Here is a 22,720-nt window from a genome sequence, read left to right as displayed (position 1 = left end):
TTTTGGGAAATGAAGTCTTTTCTCAAAGAGCTTGCCGCTCAGCTGGATCCAGGCCCTCGCATCTTGGCGGATCTGCGGCGTTTGGAGGAACAAGAAGCTAGATGTGGAGCCGAAATGTGAGGGTGTGACCTATCTGATGCGTGGAGGGTGTACTACAAACTCTCGCAATCTTCACACTCTTCGTCTGCGGCGACAGTTCACCTGGGGTGGGCCTGATTTGTTTCTGACCCTGGCAGACGAACCCCGGGACCGGGCAGACCCGGGATGCGGGAGGTCCCCGGGGCCAGGCTACCGGACTTGGGGGCAAACTGAGGAAAGAGTGTTGAGGATTATTTCTAGAGTTCAAAGGTCAGAGGTCAACGTAGCGAGGAGTTGTGGGGGAGTTCAAAGTCGGTGGGGTGCTTAGGGGAGAAATTCAGGGAGGGACTGAATACTCAAGGGGCAGATTTGTGGATAACAAGCTTGGAGGGAGGAGAAACCGCGAGGGGGCAGGTGGCGTAGTGCCAGGGAGGCGGGGACACAAGGGAAAAGAGAAGGGGAAAGGAATCCCCTGAATATCCATTCCCAGACTTAAGCCCTGTCACCCTCAGTCTCGGCCGGGCCTCCCCCAGTTGCAACCCTACCTGTCGGCAGGGTGAAGAGATGGCTTCCCCGTCTAGACAGCCCCCCCCAGGGGGGTCAGGACTTCTTCAAGGGAGCCGGGCTCGTTCATATGGAAGCCTGGTGCAATCGGCCTGCTCCCCAGTGAGGGAGAGACGCCTGGAGCATCACTTGGAGCCTGGAGACACCCTGGCTGGACTAGCACTCAAATATGGGGTGACGGTGAGTTTTCCAGGATTGGGGTGCAGACAGCAGTCAGGAGGGATTTGGTCCTGAGAAGAATGTAGTGGCCTTTCTAGGTCAACTCCCCTGAAATGTTCCTAATGTGTTACACCCTGTTCTGTCTTTATCTTTGTTTTCCCATCACCATGTTGCACTGCCGGGTTGGGACAAGTCCTGTCCTACTATTCCAATGGAGAGGAACAGCTCCAATTTTACTATGCCAGACACTGTGCTGGGGGCTTCACATACATTAGCTCATTTCACCCGCACATCCCTATCAAGTATACATTTATTGTTCCCTTTTGGCAGATGAAGAAACTGACACTTGGATTGGTTAACCAGTTTGACTAAGGTCAAATAATGAGTGTCAGATTTGGGATTCAGACAGGTCTATCTGACTCTATTAACCACACAGAAACATTTTTTTTTTTTTTTTTTTTTTTTTTTTTGAGACGGAGTCTCGCTCTGTCGTCCAGGCTGGAGTGCAGTGGCGGATCTTAGCTCACTGCAACCTCTGCCTCCCGGGTTCAAGTAATTCTCAGCCTCAGCCTCCCGAGAAGCTGGGATTACATTACAGGCACCTGCTGCCACACCTGGCTAATTTTGTATTTTATGAGTCAGGGTTTCACCATGTTGACCAGGCTGGTCTTGAACTCCTGACTTCATGATCCACCCACCTCGGCCTCCCAAAGTGCTGGGATTACAGGCCACACAGAAAATTTTGCATTGAGAGTGATTAAACATTTATAGCAAATAATGGAGAGCTGATTTTTAGTTCTCAGTTCCTAAAGTGCCTACCTCTCCTTGCTCTTAGTTCTTCCTCTGCCTTTTTTCCAGTAAGGCGGCTTCCTTGGTGCGAAACAGGTACTCTCTACACCAAGTATATCTGGTCATGCATGGGGGAAATTTGATAGATGTAAAAGTGTACATCATTAAAGTTGATGAGGCTGCTTTCCCTACCCCACCCCTCCCCCCGTTTTCTTGTTCCATCTCACACAAACAAATGTTGAATTTAGCCAACATTGGTATGCTTGCTGTATTTAAAGCACTGTGGTAACTTTCCTGGGAGAGAGAAACTTAAATAAACTATATGGTCGCTGTCCTCTGTAATTTATGGCCTAATGAGAAATGGGCAGGGACACAACCATGATTACAAGTGACAGAATGTGGTGAGTTTGTAAAGATATTAACAAAGAATAGGAGGCTGGGCGCGGTGGCTCACGCCTGTAATCCCGGCACTTTGGGAGGCCGAGGCAGGAGGATCACGAGATCAGGAGATCGAGACCATCCTGGCCAACATGGTGAAACCTTGTCTTTAAAAAAAAAATTAAAAACAGAAAAACAAAGAATAGGGGCTGGGCACGGTTGCTCACCCTCTAATTCCAGCACTTTGGGAGACTGAGGCAGGTGGATCACCTAAGGTTATGAGTACAAGACCAGTCTGGCCAACATGGTGAAACCCTGTCTCAACTAAAAATACAAAAATTAGCGGGGTGTAGTGGTGCTCGCCTGTAATCCCAGCTACTCAGCAGGCTGAGGCAGGAGAATTGCTTAAACCCGGGAGGTGGAGGTTGCAATGAGCTAAGATCGCATCACTACACTCCAGCATTCCAGCCTGGGCAACAGAGCAAGACTCTGTTTAAAAAAAAAAAAAAAAAAAAAAGAATAGGAAATCAGAAAAGATTAAGTTTTAGTTGGAAAGGAGCTGGGGTGGGCCAGGCGTGGTGGCTCATGCATGTAATCCCAGCACTTTGCGAGGCTGAGGTGGGTGGATCGCTTGAGCTCAGGAGTACAGGACCAGCCTGGGCAACATGGTGAAACCCCATCTCTACAAAAAAATGCAAAAATTAGTCCAGCGTGGTGGTATATGCCTGTAATCCCAGGTACTGGGGAGGCTGAAGCAGAGGATCAGTTGAGCCCAGGAGGCAGAGGTTGCAGTGAGCTGAGGTGGTGCCACTGTACTCCAGCCTGGGTGACAGAAAGAAAAGAAAAGAAAGAAAGAGAGAGAGAGAAAGAAAGAAAGAGAAAGAAAGAAGGAAAGAAGGAATGAAGGAAAGAAAGAAAGAAGAAAGAAAGAACTAATGTACTATATCTGTAGTTTCTATATTTCATTATCTCTAATTATTATAATTAGATAATTATAATTAATAATTTTTTATAAAGCATTAATGAGCCCCAGCTATGTGTCAAAGTCTGTAGGATGCTAACGACTGCCTGGGGATACAGAGACAGCAAGTCACAATCTTCGCCCTTAAAGGACTCATAGGGTTTAGGCAAAGCAAATATTTAAAGAGGTGAATAATATAGTAGGGTATGTATTATTATAGCGATATTTACAGTATGCATTGGGAGCCCTGAAGAAGGTAACACAAAGGGAGTGATAGTTGATGAATAGACGTTTTCCAAGCAGAGAATGGGATAGTGGTGGGGGGCGGGGGATGGGACCATTTCAGGCGGAAGTAACAGCATGAATAAAGGGAGAAAAAGATCATGGAATGTTCGAAGAAAAATAAAAAATTCAGGATAGCAAAATGTATAGGTGGCAGAGGGATATTAATCTAGACATTTCCTTTGAGAGCCGGATTGAGAAAGCCCTTGAATGCTAATTTGGTTTTTATCTTTTAGCCAATGAGGAGGCATAGGGGATTTAGAAGCAGGGTAGTGGGTTAGTCAGATTTATTTTTTTAGAAAAATAGATGCTAAGAGAAGGATGAGTAGAATTAGAATGAGGGGCCGGGCGCAGTGGCTCACGCTTGTAACCCCAGCACTTTGGGAGGCCAAGGCAGACAAATCACTTGAGGTCGGGAGTTCAAGACCAGCCTGACCAACATGGAAAAACCCCATCTCTACTAAAAATACAAAATTAGCTGGGCAGTCCCAGCTACTCGGGAGGCTGAGGCAGGCAAATCGCCTGAACCTGGGAGGTGGAGGTTGTGGTGAGAGCTGAGATCGCACCACCGCACTCCAGCCTGAGCAACAAGAGCGAAGCTCTGTCTTAAAAAAAAAAGAAGAAGAAGATAGCTGGGTGAGGTGGCATGCACCTGTAGTCCCAGCTACTCAGGAGGCTGAGGCAGGGGAATTGCTTGAACCCGGGAGGCAGAGGTTGCAGTGAGCCGAGAGCGCGCCATTGCACTCCAGTCTGGGCAACAAAGCAAGACTCCGTCTCAAAAAAAAAGAAGAAATAGAGCAAGGAAGGCCAGTTAAACCGTTGCAATAACTTCAAATGGAAGTACTGAGGGTCTATTTTAAATGTTTGGCAGTAGACCTGAAGATAAGACCAGATGTGAGAGAGATTTTTGAAGCAGTTTTGTCAACCACTTGGTAAAGTGATGGAAGAAAAGTATTAGTTAAGGCCGGGCGCGGTGGCTCAAGCCTGTAATCCCAGCACTTTGGGAGGCCGAGGCGGGTGGATCACGAGGTCAAGAGATCAAGACCATCCTGGTCAACATGGTGAAACCCCGTCTCTACTAATACAAAAAATTAGCTGGGCATGGTGGCGCGTGCCTGTAATCCCAGCTACTCAGGAAGCTGAGGCAGGAGAATTGCCTGAACCCAGGAGGCGGAGGTTGCGGTGAGCCGAGATCGCGCCATTGCACTCCAGCCTGGGTAACGAGCGAAACTCCGTCTCAAAAAAAAAAAAAAGAAAGAAAAGTATTAGTTAAAGATGACACTGATATTTCTACCTTGGGAGGCCAGGCGGATAGATGGTGAGGCCAGTCAGTATGTCCAGTGATGAATAAATAGGTCAAAATAAATATTTATTAATGAGGCTGGGTGCAGTTGCTCACGCCTGTAATCCTAGCACTTTGGGAGGCTGAGGCAGGTGGATCACCTGACATCAGGAGTTTGAGCCTGGCCAACATGGCAAGACCCCATTTCTACTAAAAATGCAACAGTTACCTGGGCATGGTGGCTCACGCCTGTAATCCCAGCTACTTGGGAGACTGAGGCAGGAGAATTGCTTGAACCCAGGAGGCAGAGGTTGCAGTGACCTGAGATCTCCATTGCACTCCAGCCTGGGCAACAAGAGTGAAACTCCGTCTCAGAAAAAAATAGTATAGTGTGAAAAGCATTCCCAGAAGCAGTGGACTGACATTCTAGCTGTGTCATTAACTTGCTGGATAATTTTAGGCAAGTAGTTTAACCTCTCTGAGCCTCAGTTCCCTCATTTTTATTTATTTATTTTTTATTTTTAGAAATGGGGACTCACTGTGTTGCTCAGGCTGGACTCTAATTCCTGGGCTCAAGCAATCCTTCCACCTCAGCCTCCCGAGTAGCTGGGATTACAGGCATCAGACATTGCGCCTAGCTTGCACAATAATTTTTTTTTTTTGAGGCAGAGTCTCGCTCTGTTGCCCAGGCTGGAATACAGTGGCATGATCTCAGCTCACCACAACCTCTGCCTTCCGGGTTCAAACGATTCTCCTACCGCAGACTCCCAAGTAGCTGGGACTACAGGCATGCATCACCATGTCCAGCTAATTTTTGTATTTTTAGTAGAGATGGGATTTCACTGTGTTAGCCAGGCTGGTCTCCAACTCCTGACCTTGTGATCCACCCGCCTCAGCCTCCCAAAGTGCTGGGATTACAGGCGTGAGCTATCATGCCCGGCTGGCACAATAATTTTTTTAAATGTAAGAGGGCCCTAAGACCACAAAGTGTGAAAATCACTCATCTATACAATAGAAATGACATCAGCCCTTTGTACTTTAGCTTGGTTGTTACGGGATCAAAGACTCTGTACAATCACTTCAAAAAGCTCTAGATGCAATGTAAGATCGATCATTATTACTGTCCTTAATTTTGGTGACTTTTTTTTTAAAGATGGAACAGATTAAACGTGCAAACCGCCTTTATACTAACGACTCCATCTTCCTGAAGAAAACCCTCTACATCCCCGTCCTGACACAGCCCAGAGACCTGTTCAATGGTTTGGATTCCGAGGAGGAGAAAGATGGAGAGGAAGAAGTACACCCAAGTAACGATGAAGTGTGGCCGCACTCAACTCAGAGGAAGAGAGAAGAGACAGGAGCAGCACGTGCCAACGGTGACGTCCTCCCCACACCTGGCCAGGAAGCCCCCACACCCGTCCATGACCTCTCTGCCTCTGATTTCCTGAAGAAGCTTGATTCACAGATCAGCCTGTCCAAGAAGGCTGCTGCCCAGAAGCTGAAGAAAGGGCAAAGTGGGTGAGTGTCGAATGGTTCCGTATAAGTTCCTCCCTAGACTCCTCCATTCTTCCAGTCTTACCTAACCACAAACACAAGAAGTCAGCAGAGTGCCGACAGAGGCAAGGTGATACCGTTTCCCCGTGTGGCCCCGAGACAGCGAGAGAGGCGACGGCTGCCGGAATGGGTAGAGGCAGTGGGAAACCGGGCTCTGTGTTCTTATCGGAGTCAGACAGTTAACTGTTTTTACTGCTCTGATCATCCATGAAGGAGCATTAGGGTTGGTTAGGATTTATCTAGAGGGTATGGAGACTGTTTTGGAGCAACCAGCTCATGTATGAGAAGACAGCTGCCCATGTACCTCTCACTTGGCCATTCTCAGGCTCTCCCCTTGATCTGTCACTCTTTCCCCCTTTCCTCACCTGCAGGGTACCCAGGGAGGATGCAGGTCCCCACCTGAGCTCCCCTCGGATGCAGCAACGCGCAGTCCTAGGTCCCGTGCCGCTGACCCGTACCTCTCGGACCCGGACGCTACGGGACCAGGAGGATGAAATCTTCAAACTCTGATGTCCCCAGAACTGACTGAGAGAAGCAAGATGTTGACGGAGAAACTTCAGGGGGAGAGGAGCCTGAGGTGAGGCTCAAGACCATGGCTCACCAGCCTGCCTCCCTCCACTCCAACCACCTTCCCCAGCCTCTGTCTGCCAAAAATTCCTTGGCCTGGGGCAGTTTTATTGGCAAGATTAGGGAATGGGGACTGGACCTTTCCCAGTTCTTGGGCTGAATCTAGAGTTGAGTCCTTTAGACTCAAATGGCTCTTTTTATATCCCTGTTGCCTTTCCTATCCTTTTTACCATTCCCTGGCCTTAGAACAGGGAAGCAGAGACTCCCCCTCGGCTTCTTCCTCATCTCCAACTATGTGACATAATTTATTTGGTGCTATATTGAAGTAGTATTTATTTGCTATATTTTATGCCTTCCCACTCTGAGCTGAAAAACGGAATCTCTGTAGCCCTGTGGTGAGGAGAACCCGGGAACAGTGAGCCGGTGACCGCTGGTTCTCCACCTTCCCCACCTTGTTAGCCAAACCTGTTACTGAGGATGAGGCATTCGGTGATCCCGCCCACCACAGAGAATGGATGACTGCTGGCCTTTTCTCCAATCTCAAAGTAATACATTTGGGCTGAGGTTTTTTTTCTGGTACCCCATTCCTGTTGAACGGGCTCAGTCTTGACTAATCAATTCCCTGTAACTTTTTCACAACTCTTGACTCTTAGAAAAAGCAGCACTGTGGGGACCTGAACCCTCCATCCTACCAGTTCACGCTTCTGACCTGTTCTCAGCCTGTGGTCGGGGGAGCGGGTGGAAGAAGGCTTTCCCTGGGGTTGGAAGAGGAAGCCAGCTGTGGGAGTCTCTTCGTCCGCCCCCCGCCCAGAGCCCCTCTGTCTGTGCTTCCTCCTCACCGCGTATTTATTTGCGATCTGTAGCACTGATCTATGGTACCGTTGTTTTGTGTCTTAAACAGAAGTAGGTAAGGGAACCTCAATAATAATGGAAATCTGCCTCGGTCTCCTGTTTGGAAATGATGAGAGGCGAGATAAGTGGTGTTTATATACCTCCTTTCTCCTGCGATGATTATAAGCTGTAAGAAGCTGGAGAGATTAAACACTGAGCCCTGTGCATATTTTAGTAGTTTTATTTCCCCTGTGAGAGTCTGCCTTGCCCTAGCCCCTTCCTCCTCACTCGCCAGCAGCGCCTCTGGCATCTGTCCCGGCTCTGTGTCTAAGGCCACCTTCCCCTCTTCTGTCTTTAGTGTCCCCAAAGGGGTTATATGGCCTGTGCCTCCTTTCCTTGGTTCACATGGGAGGGGGCTTCCCTGTTTCAGAAGTCCCTCATGGGAGAAATACAGATCCAAGTTTCACTTCACCTTTTTCAGGCAGTTCTGTTTCCTGTCCTGGGGCTGGAGTGGGAGAGAGGCCTCACCCCTCGCGTTGCTCCTTCTCCACCCGCAGTTTGGGGGCGGGCTGGTCTCAGAGTCAGAAGCGCTCTGGGGAAGGAATGAAGCCTGGAGACTGAAAAGCGTTAGTGCCGGAGGAGCAGGGTTAGGAAGCCCATTCTCTGTTTTCTCAGTCAGCCATTTTGCCACGGTGGAACGCACTAGGTTCGGGGCTCTCAGAGCTTCCCCTCGTCTAGCATCTTCCTCAGCCCGTCACAGATCTTGCCTAGGTGCTCAGTGAAGTCAGGCCCATAGAGGGCCGTGAGCAGGCCGGGGTCAGAGAAGTGATCGAACACGTGGCGTATGCGGCCGTGTGACTTGGGCGTGAGGTGGCGCTGCACTAACTCCAGCAGCACGTCCCGGCACTCGGTCAGCAGGCCAGCCAGAACAGCAGCCTCGAAGGTGAAGTCCACCTCGCCAAAGCTGAGTGCCGTCATGGCACCCTGCCGCAGCTTCTGGCGAAAGCGCGTAGCCAGGGCCAGCTCACCGGGGCCGAAGGAGCCATTGCGGTGCAGCACAGCCACCTTGACAGCCACCTTGATCAGGTCCTTGATAACGCGCTGGGCCTGGGGCCGGCTGTGCGTGTACTCCTTGGACACACGGTACAGCTCATCTAGCACCTCACTGCTTGTCTCATCTATGAAGAGATGAGCCACAGACCGACCCGCCATCTTACTCAGTAGCTTCTTCTCTGCTTGCAGTGCCAGACTCTTTGAGCTGAAGGACTCCATGGGTCCTGGAGAGCAGGGTGTGTGGTTGGTCACTAGAAGAAAGGCCACAGGCTTCCTTAGAAAGAGAGAAATGGCTTTTCCCCTTTCTGTTGCTTCTTTAGTTTCCACGTCATCATCATCTTTGTTTGGCATCCTCCCCGCTGCCCCCCGGGACCCCTCAGTCCTCCATGCCTTGCTCCTGCTTTTTTCCCTTAGTGCTGTAGGAAATCTTGACTCCAAAACAGCCCAGGGGAGTGGCGGTAGCTGGAGGAATGTGGGCACACAGGAGGCTAGCCCAGCACAAGTTACATCTCAGGGGGAAGTAGGCTGTTGTTGCTGCAGTGAAAATAGGTTTTTTGTTTGTTTGTTTGTTTTTTTGTGATGGAGTCTTTCTCTGTCACCAGGCTAGAGAGCAGCGGGACAATCTCAGCTCACTGCAACCTCCGTCTCCCAGGTTCAAGCAATTCCCCTGCCTCTGCCTCCCAAGTAGCTGGGACTACAGGTGCGCACCACCACACCTGACTAATTTTTTAATTTTTTTTTTTCTAAGATGGGGTTTCACCATGATGGCCAGGCTGGTCTTGAACTCCTGACCTCAGGTGATCCACCCACCTCGACCTCCCAAAGTGCGAGGATTACAGGCGTGAGCCACCGCACCCGGCTTTTTTTTTTTTAAATTTTAAGAGAGATGGGGTTTCACCATGTTGGCCAGGATGGTCTCAAACTCCTAACCTCATGATCTGCCCACCTTGGCTTCCCAAAGTGCTGGGATTCCAGGCATGAGCCACCACACCTGGCCACCTGACAGAATTCTTACAGCTACCATTTTTGGACACTGACTCTGTGCCATATGTCTATGTAGTATAGATATTACCATCCTTGTTTTACAGCTGAGCAAACTGAGACTTAACATTAAATAATTTACCCAAGTTCAAATGCAACTCATTTTTTGCCCCCCAAGCCAAGTGGCAGCTAGTGTCCTGAACTGCCTTTAAAGAAGTAAGAAGTATAAGCATCCCAGGAATCCTAATAAGAATAACAACTAACATTTACTGAGAACCTACTATGTGCCAAGTGCTTTATGTCAATCATCTTAGTCTTCCCAACCCTCTTTAAGGTTAAAGAAGGTATCCCCATTTTGCAATGAGAAAACTGAAGCTAAGAAATTTAGCAATTTGGCCAAAGTCACTAGTAAATGATAAAGATGGGCTTCAAACCAAATAATCCAGAGAAACCGCCTTCCCTGGAATGCTCCCAGTGTGGTTAAAGGACACTGAGGCAGCACGAGGAACAAGCACCTCCAGGCAGGCGGTCCTGAGGGCCTGAGCCTTCTGCCGCGCTGAACTCAGGACGCTCGGCGGCGTATAGGCTCCGCGCGTCCAGGGTTCTCTCCCCGTGGCCTTCGCCTGTGGTTCTGGTTGTTTTGCTTCTTACTTCCCCCTCCCCTGCTCCGCAGGATGTGGCTGTGACCGCAGTGAGGAGCAGCCTCACCCTCTCCCCTAAACCAAAATGGGAGTCCGAAGAGGCAGGGGAGGTGGGACTGAGGGGGTTTCTTCCCCAGCTGAATCCTTCCAGTGGAAACCTGAACCTTGCTCTGCTCCCAGCTCGCCTTGGGGCTTTCTGGACCATGCTCCCCAGCCGGAAGAGGAGCTTGCTCCATGCGAGCCTTCCTTCCTCCTTGGCCTTCCTGTTACCCAGATCTCCATTGCCCCCACTGCCATCTCACATCTAGTCTGCTGTCCTCTCCCTCTCTCCCTGCTTCAGGCTCCCTTTTTCTCTTGTCTGGGTCTTCCCTATGATCCTCTGGCCTGGCCATGCTCTCCCTCTGGCCCTTATCTGTCTATCTCTGTGTCTCTTGAGATTTCCTTGCATTTCTCACACACCCATATCCACCTGCATCCCTCAGCCCTGCCCCCACCCCATCCCATCCCAAACCAGGTCTTTCTGAGGCTGCCTTGGCCCCAGAAAGACTAAGCTAGGCTCTACAAAGGACCCAAGAATGGTACTAGCAAGAGATTCACAATATGAAAATCTAAGTCTGAAAGAGCTGGAGACTCTTCCGCCACCATTTCCCCCAAAGCCTACCCTTCTGTCACTGCCAGTCCCTCACCTGCTGTGCTGGATGCCAGTCTTGCCTTGGATGTTCCCGGAAAGCTGACAGAATGGAGAAGCTTCACTTAGTGTGAGAGCCCTTTGGCTTGGCCCCACCCCTTGAGCCCCGCCTACCTACTCTCTGCTCAACCTCCGGTTCATCGGTTCATCGCTACTGTCACCAAAAAGGCCTATGGACCAAGAGCAACCTAGAAATCAGACAAAGATAAAAAAGAGTGGAATTCTGTGCGAAGCAGCTTTGAGTTTTTGAAGCGGGGAAAGGGATTTGCATCCTCCACTCTCAAATTGCTTCTTTCTTTTCTTGCTGCCCAGTTTCTGGAGATCCTGTCCTTGTATATTTCTACAGTACTGGGAAGGATGTAAAGTCCGGATTTCTGGGGTAGGGAGTCAAGGGGAAAAGTTCTGAAGATTGAAAGGTGGTGCTGTGGGGAAAGTATTTAATATATTATTCCAGTGCCTGGCAGGTAAGGTCACAGACTGCCACAACCCTTAATACTGAAGGGAGGAAGGTGTGGGGACCAGGGCTGCTGAACCACAGGTGACCAGCAGGTGTCAGCACAGCACTGAATCACTAGTCTAGTAGCCTAGAGGAACAAGCCTACTGAGGTTTTTTTTTTAGAGGGAGTCTCGCATGGTTGCCCAGGCTAGAGTGCAATGGTGCGATCTTGGCTCACTGCAACTTCTGCCTCGCGAGTTCAAGCGATTCTCCTGTCCCAGCCTCATGAATAGCTGGGACTAGAGGCACACACCACTACACTCGGCTAAGTTTTTGTATTTTAGTAGAGACAGGGTTTCACTGTATAGCCCAGGCTGGTCTTGAACTCCTGAGCTCAGGCAATCCACCTGCCTCGGCCACCCAAAGTGCTAGCATTAAAGGTGTGAGCCACAGAGCCCAGGCTTTTTTTTTTTTTTTTTTTTTTTTTAGATGGAGTTTTGCTCTTGTCGCCCAGGCTAGAGTGCAATGGCATGATTTCGGCTCACTGCAACCTCTGCCTCTTGGGTTCAAGCGATTCTCCTGCCTCAGCCTCCCAAGTAGCTGCAATTACAGGTGTGTACCACCACGCCCGGCTAAATTTTCTATTTTTAGTAGAGACGGGGTTTCTCCATGTTGGCCAGGCTGGTCTCGAACTCCTGACCTCAGGTGATCCACCCACCTTGGCCTCCCAGAGTGCTGGGATTACAGGTGTGAGCCACCTCACCTGACAGGGCCTATTGAGCTTTGTAGTTGCTAAAGGGACACAAAAATGAGCGGAAGCCACAGTTGGGTTTTGTTTGTTGCTTTGTTTTTGGGATAGGGTCTCGCTCTGCCACCCAGGCTGGAGTGCAGGGGCGTCATCACAGCTGACTGCAGCCTTGACCTCCTGGGCTCAAGCGATCTTCCTACCTCAGCCTCCCAAGTAGCTAGGACCAGAGGCACACACCACCAAGCCTTTTTTTTTTTCTTTCTTTTCTTTTTTTTTTTTTTTTTTTTTTTTTGAGACGGAGTCTCGCTCTTGTTACCCAGGCTGGAGTGCAATGGCGCGATCTCGGCTCACTGCAACCTCCGCCTCCCGGGTTCAGGCAATTCGCCTGACTCAGCCTCCTGAGTAGCTGGGATTACAGGCACGCGCCACCGTGCCCAGCTAATTTTTTTGTATTAGTAGAGACGGGGTTTCACCATGTTGACCAGGATGGTCTCGATCTCTCGACCTCGTGATCCACCCGCCTCGGCCTCCCAAAGTGCTGGGATTACAGGCTTGAGCCACCGGGCCCGGCCTCTTTCTTTTCTTTTTTCTTTTTTTTTTTTTTTTTGTAGAGAGGAGGGTCTCACTATGTTGCCCAGGCTGAACTTCTAGGCTCAAGCAATACTCCCATCTTGGCCTTCCAAAGTGTGGAGATTACAGGCGTGAGCCACCCGCACCGATCCTGGAAGTCATAGTTGTTGAATGAGACAAAAATACTTACCATCAAGAGTCTTACAGGGAATCTGGCCAGGGAGAGAAGCTTAAGCATAAATAACAATAATACCAGTCAAACAATGCCATTAACTTTAATGGAGATTTAAAGAATTATGAGCGTAAAGAAGCTTAATTATGATAGGGCTGAAGAGGTAGACTTGGAAAGATAGATTCCCCAGAGATGGGGAAGAAATCTCAGATGATGGGGACAGCATAAGCACATACAGGAAAAAAACAATACAGGACATTCTGAGGAAGTGGCGATTTATGTCTGGAGTGTAGGTTGTTTGAGAGATAAGTGAAGAAGGAAAAAGATCAGATCATGGCAAGCTTTAAAAAAGTTGCTCCATGAAAAACAATCCACCAATTGGGGGGAAAAAAAGTTGCTCCAGGCTGGGCTCGGTGGCTCACACCTGTAATCCCAGCACTTTGGGAGGCTGAGGCAGGTGGATCTCCTGAGGTCGGGAGTTCAAGACCAGCCTGACCAACATGGAGAAACCCCATCTCTACTAAAAATACAAAATTAGCAGGGTGTGGTGGTGTATGCCTGTAATCCCAGCGACTCTGGAGGCTGAGGCAGGAGAATCGCTTGAACCCAGGAGGCGGAGACTGCAGTGAGCCAAGATCGCGCCATTGCACTCCAGCCTGGACAACGAGCAAAACTGTGTCTCAAAAAAAACAAAAAGTTGCTCCAGAGTACAGACTTTTCCTGTAGGTAGTAAGGAGACATTTAAAGTATTTGATCAAGGAAGTGAAATAATTAGCTCAGTGGAACCGAGTTAGATGTTCAATAAAATTTGGCTGAGAAAAGAGTTGTGTGTGTGTTTTTTTTTTTTAGAGATGGGGTTTCACCTTGTTGGCCAGGCTGGTCTTGAACCCCTGACCTCAAGTGATCTGCCCTCCTCGGCCTCCCAAAGTGCTGGGATTACAGGCTTGAGCCACCACGCCTGGACGAGAAAAGAGTTTTTATTTTTAGAGACAGGGTCTTACCCTATCACCCGACCCAAGTTGGGATTTGAAGATTTTACAAGAAAGTTCTAGAAGAAAGGAAAGGAGTAGAAAGTTGATTGGTTGTGAAAAGTTGAAGAGTAAATTGAAATTCAGAAGTAGCATACCATTGACATAACCAGAATCACTGGTTCTTTGGAGATGGCGGCTGGGTTGTGGTTCCTTTCTTACTCCCACCTCTCTCTTCATCAGTCCACTGTCCAGAGCTGAGGGTCCTTGATACATCTTGGATTTGAAAACGTTAACAACTCTTTTGAAGAGTTCGGTGGCAAAGAGAAAGCCTAAGGGGATGGAGGGCTGGATTAAGAAAGGGACTTTTTTTTTTCTTTTTTTGAGGCAGAGTCTCACTCTATTGCCGGAGCTGAAATGTGGTGGTGTGATCTTGGCTCACTGCAACCTCCACCTCCGGGTTCAAATGATCCTCCCATCTCAGCCTCCAGAGTAGCTGGGAGTACAGGCATGCGCCACCATGCCCATGTAATTTTTGTATTTTTTGTAGATTCAGGTTTTGCCATGTTGCCCAAGCTGGTCTCAAACTCATGACCTCAAGTGATCTGCCCTCCTTGGCCTCCCAAAGTGTCGGGATTACAGGCGTGAGCCACTGTGCTCGGCCTAAGAGAGGGACTATTTTTAGCTTTCACTTGTGTACATTTCTAGGCTGAAAGAAAGAAACCAGTGGAGAGGGAGGCTTAGAAAATGTCAGCCGGGCGCAGTGGCTCATGCCTGTAATCCCAGTACTTTGGGAGGCCGAGGTAAATGGATCATGAGGTCAGGAGTTCGAGACCAGCCTGGCCAACATGATGAAACCTCATCTCCACTAAAGATACAATAAATTAGCTGGGCATTGTGGTACACACCTGTAATCCCAGCTACTTGGCAGGCTGAGGCAGGAGAATCGCTTGAACCTGGGAGGAGGAGGTTGCAGTGAGCCAAGATAGCACCATTGCACTCCAGGCTAGGCAACAGGGCGAGACTCCGTCTCAAAAAAAAAAAAAAATGCCAAGGAGGCTGGGCACAGTGGCTCACACCTATAATCCCAACACTTTGGGAGGCTGAGGCAGGTAGATGCTTGAAGTCAGGAGTTCGAGACCAACCTAGCCAACATGGTGAAACCCTATCTCTACTAAAAATACAAAAAATTAGCTGGGCATGATGGTGCACGCCTGTAGTCCTAGCTACTCAGGAGGATGAGGCAGAATTGTTTCAACCCAGGAGGCAGAGGTTACGGTGAGCCAAGATTGAACCACTGCACTCCAGCCTGGGCAGCAGAGTAAGACTCCATCTCAAAAATAAAAATAAAAGTATAATAAAATGCAAAAGAGAGGGAATGGTTATAAAGGTGTAGGGGCAGATGGAAAAGAATGGACTGAGTTCAGGGGAGGGAAGTAGGAGTAAAAAAGGGAGCTAGCGCCGGGCGCGGTGGCTCACGCCTGTAATTCCAGCACTTTGGGAGGCCGAGGCGGGTGGATCACGAGGTCAAGAGATCGAGACCATCCCGGTCAACATGGTGAAACCCTGTCTCTACTAAAAATACAAAAAATTAGCTGGGCATGGTGGCGCGTGCCTGTAGTCCCAGCTACTCAGGAGGCTGAGGCAGGAGAATTGCCTGAACCCAGGAGGCGGAGGTTGCGGTGAGCCGAGATTGCGCCATTGCACTCCAGCCTGGGTAACAAGAGAGAAACTCCGTCTCAAAAAAAAAAAAAAAAAGGGAGCTAGCATTTGTTGGGTGCATTCTGCTAGATGTTGTATAAATATCTCAATCCTCACAATATCCTTATGAATTAAATGTCCCTATATCCTTTTTGCTGGTGGGGAAAAAAAACCTGAGGTGTAAAGAGGTTAAATAACCTGTCCCCAAGTTACAGAGCTAGCAAGTGCCAGAACGAGGACCTCGCGGTTCTCAAGCATGTTTTATCTGATAATGACCTCACGAGGTCATGAGGTCCTAATGTCAGCCCCATAGGGAATACGGCAGCATTCTACTTCTGTGTGGTCTATCAACCTGAACACACACTCTGGGGACAACAATAGGTAACACTACCAAAATCACAGGAAAAACAAAAGGTTTTTTTGTAAGAATGTATAATCTAGTTGAAAAACAAGAAAAAAAGGACTAAAAATACAAGAAGATGCAAATACAGTAATAACTTCTGAATTCAGGATTCTGCTACTAGTCTTCACCTGTCTTCCTCTCCAGCTTCAAACTTTTTTCTTTTTCTTTTTCTTTTTTTTTTTTGAGACAGAGTCTTGCTCTGTTCCTGTCACCCAGGCTAGAGTGCAGTGGCATGATCTTGGCTCGCTGCAATCTCTGCCTGCCAGGTTCAAGTGATTCTCCTGCCTCAGCTGGGATTAAATCAGCACCCACTATCACACCTGGCTAATTTTTGAATTTTTAGTAGAGACAGGGTTCCACCATGCTGGCCAGGCTGGTCTCAAACTCCTGGCCTCAAGCTATCTGCTCATCTTGGCTCAGAAAGTGCTGGGACTATAGGTGTGAGCCAGCTTCAACTCTTGTCTGTACTTTCTTTCTTTCTCTTTCTTTCTTTCTTTTTCTTTCCTTCCTTCCTTCCTTCCTTCCTTTCTTTCTTTCATCTTTCTTTCTTCTTCTTTTTTTTTTTTTTGACAGAAAATTTCACTCTCGTTGCCCAGTCTGGAGTGCAATGGTGCGATCTCGGCCCTCCGCCTCCTGGGCTCAAGCAATTCTCCTGCCTCAGCCTCCCAAGTGGTTGGGATTATAGGCATGTGCCACCAACCATGCCCGGCAATTTTTTTTTTTTTTTTTTGTATTTTTAGTAGAGATGGGGTTTCTCCACATTGGTCAGGCTGGTCTTGAATTCCCAATCTCAGATAATCTGCCCACCTCGGCCTCCCAAAGTGCTGGGATTACAGGCGTGAGTCTGGGCTTTCTTGCACTCTGCTCTAGCCTTGTTGAAATTGTCTTAGTTCCTCCAATACTCACTGTGGTTGTAGGGCTCTCTCTTTCTCCTCCTTCTTCCCTCCTTCCACCTCTCACTCTGCTCTAGACCTTCACACTTAAAAAAATTAAATTATGATCGTGAACTTTACTGTTTGTCTCTATTTTGTTTAGAGACAGGTCTCACTCTGTTGCCCAGGCTAGAGTAGAGTGGCATGATCATAGCTCACTGCAGCCTCCAACTCCTGGGCTCAAGTGATCCTCTCCCCTTAGCCTCCCAAAGTGCTGGGATTACAGGTGTGAGCCATGGCAAATTACACAAATTACAGCCATGGCCTGTAATTTGTGCTTTTTTTTTTTGAGACAGAGTCTCACTCTGTCGCCCAGGCTAGAGTGCAATGGCTCGATCTTGGCTTACTGGGACCTCTGCCTCCTGGGTTCAAGTGCTTCTGTCTCAGCATCCCAAGTACCCAAGTAGCTGGGATTATAGGTGCCCACCACCACGCCCAGCTAATTTTTGTATTTTTAGTAGAGGTAGGGTTTTATCATGTTGGTCAGGCTGGTCTCGAACTCCTGAGCTCAGGTAATCCACCCAACTTGGCCTCCTAAAGTGCTGGGATTACATGCGTGAGCTACTGTACCCAGCCGAAAAAAGGTTTTTTTTTAGAGACAGGGTCTTGCTATCTTGCCCAGGTTGGAGTACAGTGGCTCAATCATAGTTCACTGCAGCCTCGAACTCCTGGACTCAAGCAGACCTCCTGCCTCAGTCTCCCAAAGTGCTGAGATTACAGGAGTGAGTCACTGTGCACCCCAGCCAAATGATGGTATCCTAAATGTGCAAAACACTTTTGAATTTGCAAAACATTTCACCTACAGTATCTTATTTCATCCTAAGAGGTAGGCAGGAAGGTAGTATGTTCACTTACCGCTGACAGACTCAGACTTAGAGATAAGTGGTTTATCCAAAGCCATACTCCAGAGATGAATCTAGCTGAGTCTCAACGGCTCCCAGTGGTGTTCTTTCCACTGTGTAATCTACAGGAAATGAATAGCACTTTTTTGAGCAATTTCTACTTTGAAGCAAAATGAAGATTTGTGCATTTAATTGGATAAACTTCAGTTATTTGGAAAAGCATTCAGGATGGAACAGTCCTAGGTTTGTTTTAGCTCAGGTTTTACCATGGTTAGGATCAGTACTCTCACATCAGTTCAGGAAGAGTAAGTTTAGTGTGATTTAACGCAGTCAAGTCAGCCTGACACAGCTGGAGACAGTTCACAGCTTTTACTCTTTTTTCGTTTTGGGTTTTTGTTGTTGTTTTTCCTTCTGAGCCATAGTCTATTTGTTTGTTTTTAATCTTGGATGCATTTATTTCTTCCTCTACTTGCTGTATGTCAGGCATTATGATTAAGTGCTGGGGACAAAAAGAGACAAGCTTCCTGTCTTTAGACTAAGCGGTAGACATGAAAAGTCCAGATGAAAGTATCCAATACACAACTGTATACATGAGTCTAAAACTCAGGAGAAAGACCTCAGTTGAACACGTAGATTTTATGGTAAGCAGCATATAAACAGTTTATCGTAACTGTTGGTTTTGTGACTATTCTCATTGGTGGATTATCTTGACCAATGAGAATGTGTAGAGCAGAAAAAGGTGGCTAAGGCCATGACCCTAGGGAATACCAGCACATAAAGAGAGGTTAGAAGGCCTCACACCTGTAATCCCAGCACTTTGGGAGGCCGAGGAGGGTGGATCACAAGGTCAAGAGATCGAGACCATCCTGGTCAACATGGTGAAACCCCGTCTCTACTAAAAATACAAAAAAAAAAAAATTAGCTGGGCATGGTGGCGTGTGCCTGTAATCCCAGCTACTCAGGAGGCTGAGGCAGGAGAATTGCCTGAACCCAGGAGGCGGAGGTTGCGGTGAGCCGAGATCGCACTATTGCACTCCAGCCTGGGTAACGAGCGAAACTTCGTCTCAAAAAAAAAAAAAAAAAGAGAGAGAGGTTAGAGATGGCTAAGCAAGGTCATAATAGGCTGGGTGCAGTGACTCACACCTGTAGTCCTATCACTTTGGGAGGCTGAGGCGGGCTGATCATGAGGTCAGGAGATCGAGACCATCCTGGCTAACACGGTGAAACCCTGTCTTTACTAAAAATCCAAAAAATTAGCCAGGCGTGGTGGCACTTGCCTGTAATCCCAGCTACTTGGGAGGCTGAGGCAGGAGAATGGCTTTAACCCGGGAGGCAGAGGTTGCAGTGAGCTGAGATCATGCCACTGCACTCTAGGCTGGAGACAGAGGGAGACTCCATCTCAAAAAAAAAAAAAAAAAAGCCATATTAATAGAAATGAAGCTATCCATTCATTAAAAATATATATTTATTAAGGCCCTAATCTCTGTCAAGAGAATGATGGACCTCAGGAGCCAAAAGAAGAAAACATCTCAAGGAAGGAGGGGTTAACAGGGTCAAACGCCACAGAGAGGGCAAAAGGGTAAAGACTGAAGAGTTGTTCATTGAATGTGACCAGGAGGTCACTGGTGGCCTTGACAAGAGTAGTCTCAGTGGACTGATGGGGGCAAAAACTAAAGTGATTGAGAATGAGAGTCATGAAAATGAATATAGCAAGTATAGGTAACTTTAGACGCTTAGCTATGAAAGGAAGAGAGAAGCCAAGTGATGACTAAGTGGAGACAAGGATCAAGGGAGAGTTTGGAACTTTTTTCATGGGAAACATTTTTAATCATGGGAAAATTACTTGAGCATGTGTATATGCTAAGGGGAAAATATCAGTAGAAAAGGACAAGTTACGGCTGGGAGGTTGGCTCACACCTGTAATCCCAGCACTTTGGGAGGCCGAGGTAGGAGGATCACTTGAGCCTAGGAGTTCAAGACCAGCCTCGGCAACACAATGAGCCCCTGTCTCTAATTTTTTTTTTAAGTTAATACCTTTTGTGTGCAGGCCCTATGCTACAAGGAAAGATACAGTGCTGAGCAAGATAGACAACCAGGTCCTGACTGCAAAGGGCTTATCATAACATCATAGGTAAACCTTGGCCAGGTCCTGACTGCATAGGGCTCATCATAACGTCATAGGTAAACCTCGGCCAGGTGATGTGATGACGTTCAGTGGGATGAGAGACATCAAGATGCAGCTAAGTGTATCTGTAGGGAGCAAAAAGTTGACAGAATTCTCGCTTGATTATCTCTATTTTCTATTAAGATGGAGGATGGTTTTCCTGAGATGAACAAGGAAATGGTAAGGAAAGGAACTTGCAAAAAAAAGGTGGAAATTTGAAATAGCTCCTGGGGATTGGAAGAGAGTGCTTATCCAACCCAATCTGTGGGACTGTGTGATTTTCTTCAGAACACAAAGGGAGAAGAAAGAGAGAGTCTTTTTTTTTTTTGAAATGGAGTCTCGCTCTGTCACCCAGGCTGGAGTGCAGTGGTGTGATCTCAGCTCACTGCAACCTCCCATTTCCCAGGTTCAAGCAATTCCCCCAGTAGCTGGATTGCAGGTACCCACCACCAAGCCCGGCTAAAATTTTTTTTTTTTTTAGTATTTTTAGTAGAGATGGGGTTTTGACACATTGACCAGGCTGGTCACGAATTCCTGACCTCAGGTGATCTGCCCACCTCTGCCTCCCAAAGTGCTGGGATTACAGGCATGAGTCACCTCGCCCAGCCAAAAGAGTCATTTTGATTTGTCCTTTGAAATAGCTCTTAGATTCATTTCTTTCTGTTCCTATCACCCTTATCTGATTGTCCCTCTCCCCTCACCTTTAGACCTCCCTATTTTCTTGCTAGTAGGTCTCTATCTTCTTGCTTAAAAAAAAAAAAAAAAAAAAAAACCTCTGGGCGAGGTGATTCCTGCCTGTAATCCCAGCACTTTGGGAGGCCAAGGCAGGGTGGATCACCTAAGGTCTGGAGTTTGAAACCAGCCTGACTAACACGGAGAAACACCGTCTCTACAAAAAATAAATAAATTAGCTAGGTGTGGTGGTGCATGCCTGTACTCCCAGCTACTTGAGAGGCTGAGACAGGAGAATCACTTGCACCTTGGAGACAGGTTGTCGTGAGCCGAGATCTCGCCATTGCACTCCAGCCTGGGCAACAAGAGCAAAACTCCGTCTCAAAAAAAAAAAAAAAGAAAGAAAGAAGAGGAAGAAGAGAAAGACAAGTTGAACCTTTTTTCAAGAATTTAAAATGACATCCTTCTCCTGTCAGATGATTTTAACTGGCTCACCCTAGGTGTTCAGGTCTTCCCTAATCTGTCTTCCCCTTTTCCCTTCCCTTGCTCCTAACTAGTGCCTTTCCCACGTACCAGCCTCACAGGACCTTTTTGTTATCCATGCTGCAGGCTCCTTACTCACCAAGGAAAAGCTTTTGCTGAAGCTGTGTCCTTCGGGAACATTTTCTTTTGTACCAAGCCAACTCCCACCAAAGTTTTGCTCTCCTCCATGATAAAATGTATCCAACATCTTTCTGTGCAGTCTTCTGGAAAATATTTATTATCTTCTTTGCACATTTGGAAATCTATGTTCAATGTAGCTTTTTTTTTTTTTTTGAGACATGGTGTTGCTTTTTAATAGTTTAGTACTTATAAATCTTAAATTTTAATTCAAATATATTATCACTTTCTTAAAGAGTAGGACCACAACCCACAGTGGATTGTGTAGTAGAAAGTAAGTGTTTAATACTTATTGGATTGAACTGGGATTTGAGCTGGGCCCTAGAACTTTAAATGAATTACACCTTAGGCTGGGCGCGGTGGCTCACGCCTGTAATCCCAGCACTTTGGGAGGCTGAGGTGGGTGGATCACGAGGTCAAGAGATCGAGACCATCCTGCTCAACATGGTGAAACTCCGTCTCTACTAAAAATACAAAAAATTAGCTGGGCATGGTGGTACATGCCTGTAATCCCAGCTACTCAGGAGGCTGAGGCAGGAGAATTGCCTGAACCCAGGAGGCGGAGGTTGCAGTGAGCCGAGATCGCGCCATTGCATTCCAGCCTGGGTAACAACAGTGAAACTCCGTCTCAAAAAAAAAAAAAAAAAAAAGAATTACACCTTAATCCCCATTCACTAATCTATTCAATAAGCATGTATCTGAGTACCTAAACCCTGTGCTAGGAATGGGGGAGACTTCTTTTAACCTCTCAGTGCCTCTGTATTTTGAGGTGTCTTTCTCTCAGAATCTCTTGCTGAATTGCCTTGGACCCAAGATCCCTTGGCAGTTCATCCTGTGTAGATATTGCCCATTTATCTTCCTCTTTTTTTTTAAGATCTGACTTTACTGAGTTACTGTTCATCTTACTAGCTCACCTGGCCTTAAATATCTCTGTGTGTGTGTGTGCGTGTGTGTGTGTGTGCACGCGCATGTATGTGTGTAAGTCTCCTGAGTACTCACTGTAGGGCTTAGCCTAGTTGTAAGTGCCACCCTCCCTGATCGCAGTGCAGTTAAGGCTGGTCTAAAGTGGCAAATCCCTTCCCCCTCCTTTCCTCTAGTCCAGAGTTCAGGATGTGGGTAGAAGTGTTCGGTCAGATAAAACCATCTGAGAATGCCAGTGTCTCCCAAGCCACCCACTTTCCTGGGGAATTTTGAGAATGTCTTTTGTCCCAGCCCCACATAGAGAAGAATCCTACCAGGCAATACCAAGGTACCAAGCGGTACTGTCTGTAGTAGCCTCATTCTTCCTCCTCACTGACATGCCCAGGGGCTTTATGAAGGGTGGGGAGGGAGAGGGGACAGTGTTGCTGTTTGGAGGGATGTCAGGGTCCTCTGAGGAAAGATAGGACGTGTCTGTGGGGCAGGAAGGCTGTGTCGGTTACTTTCTCTCAGGTCTTGGCGTTGCTACTCTCTCTGTGTCTTTCTCTGAGTCAATTAGTCTTGGTGTCCACATCTGTTTTGGCTTCAGCCTCTCTCACCTGCCCTCTTCCATTACCCGACAGCCTGACTGTTAGCTAGTTCCTGCCACAGTGGCCCAAACCCTTGCTGCTTTGTAGAGGAGGGAAGGGAGGAGATCCTCGAAACAAGGGAAGCCTCCTGCTGATA

At 47.7% G+C, this 22,720-nt stretch overlaps 2 protein-coding genes and 1 non-coding gene across 4 annotated transcripts; 1 reads left to right on the top strand and 2 right to left on the bottom strand.

The window, feature by feature from the left end:
• LYSMD1 (LysM domain containing 1) lies at window positions 1-7,672 on the top strand. 2 transcript variants are annotated; one of them, XM_012462666.2, is made up of 4 exons: window positions 1-206; window positions 634-822; window positions 5,647-6,011; window positions 6,419-7,672. In XM_012462666.2, the coding sequence occupies exons 2-4, from the start codon at window positions 643-645 to the stop codon at window positions 6,555-6,557; spliced, it is 684 nt and encodes a 227-aa protein (XP_012318089.1). In that variant the 5' UTR covers window positions 1-206; window positions 634-642; the 3' UTR covers window positions 6,558-7,672. The 2 variants fall into 2 exon arrangements, with proteins under 2 accessions (XP_012318089.1, XP_012318087.1); XM_012462664.2 differs by having other exon boundaries at window positions 11-116.
• On the bottom strand, window positions 7,671-10,920 carry TNFAIP8L2 (TNF alpha induced protein 8 like 2). The gene is made up of 2 exons (XM_064370642.1): window positions 10,807-10,920; window positions 7,671-8,749 (listed from the first exon to the last, which is right to left on the bottom strand). The coding sequence occupies exon 2, from the start codon at window positions 8,715-8,717 to the stop codon at window positions 8,163-8,165; it is 555 nt and encodes a 184-aa protein (XP_064226712.1). The 5' UTR covers window positions 8,718-8,749; window positions 10,807-10,920; the 3' UTR covers window positions 7,671-8,162.
• A 2-nt stretch (window positions 10,921-10,922) lies between these two features.
• On the bottom strand, window positions 10,923-21,493 carry LOC105724242 (uncharacterized). The gene is made up of 4 exons (XR_010340402.1): window positions 21,039-21,493; window positions 17,594-17,702; window positions 13,861-14,034; window positions 10,923-10,996 (listed from the first exon to the last, which is right to left on the bottom strand). It is a non-coding gene; the product is annotated as an uncharacterized LOC105724242 (transcript).
• Between the last annotated feature and the right edge of the window lie 1,227 nt (window positions 21,494-22,720).

Source organism: Aotus nancymaae, unplaced genomic scaffold (genome assembly GCF_030222135.1).
Source record: "Aotus nancymaae isolate 86718 unplaced genomic scaffold, 86718_ANA_hifiasm-v0.15.2.pri h1tg000108l, whole genome shotgun sequence".
Lineage (NCBI taxonomy): Eukaryota > Metazoa > Chordata > Mammalia > Primates > Aotidae > Aotus > Aotus nancymaae.
This window is presented reverse-complemented; position numbering and strand designations above follow the sequence as displayed.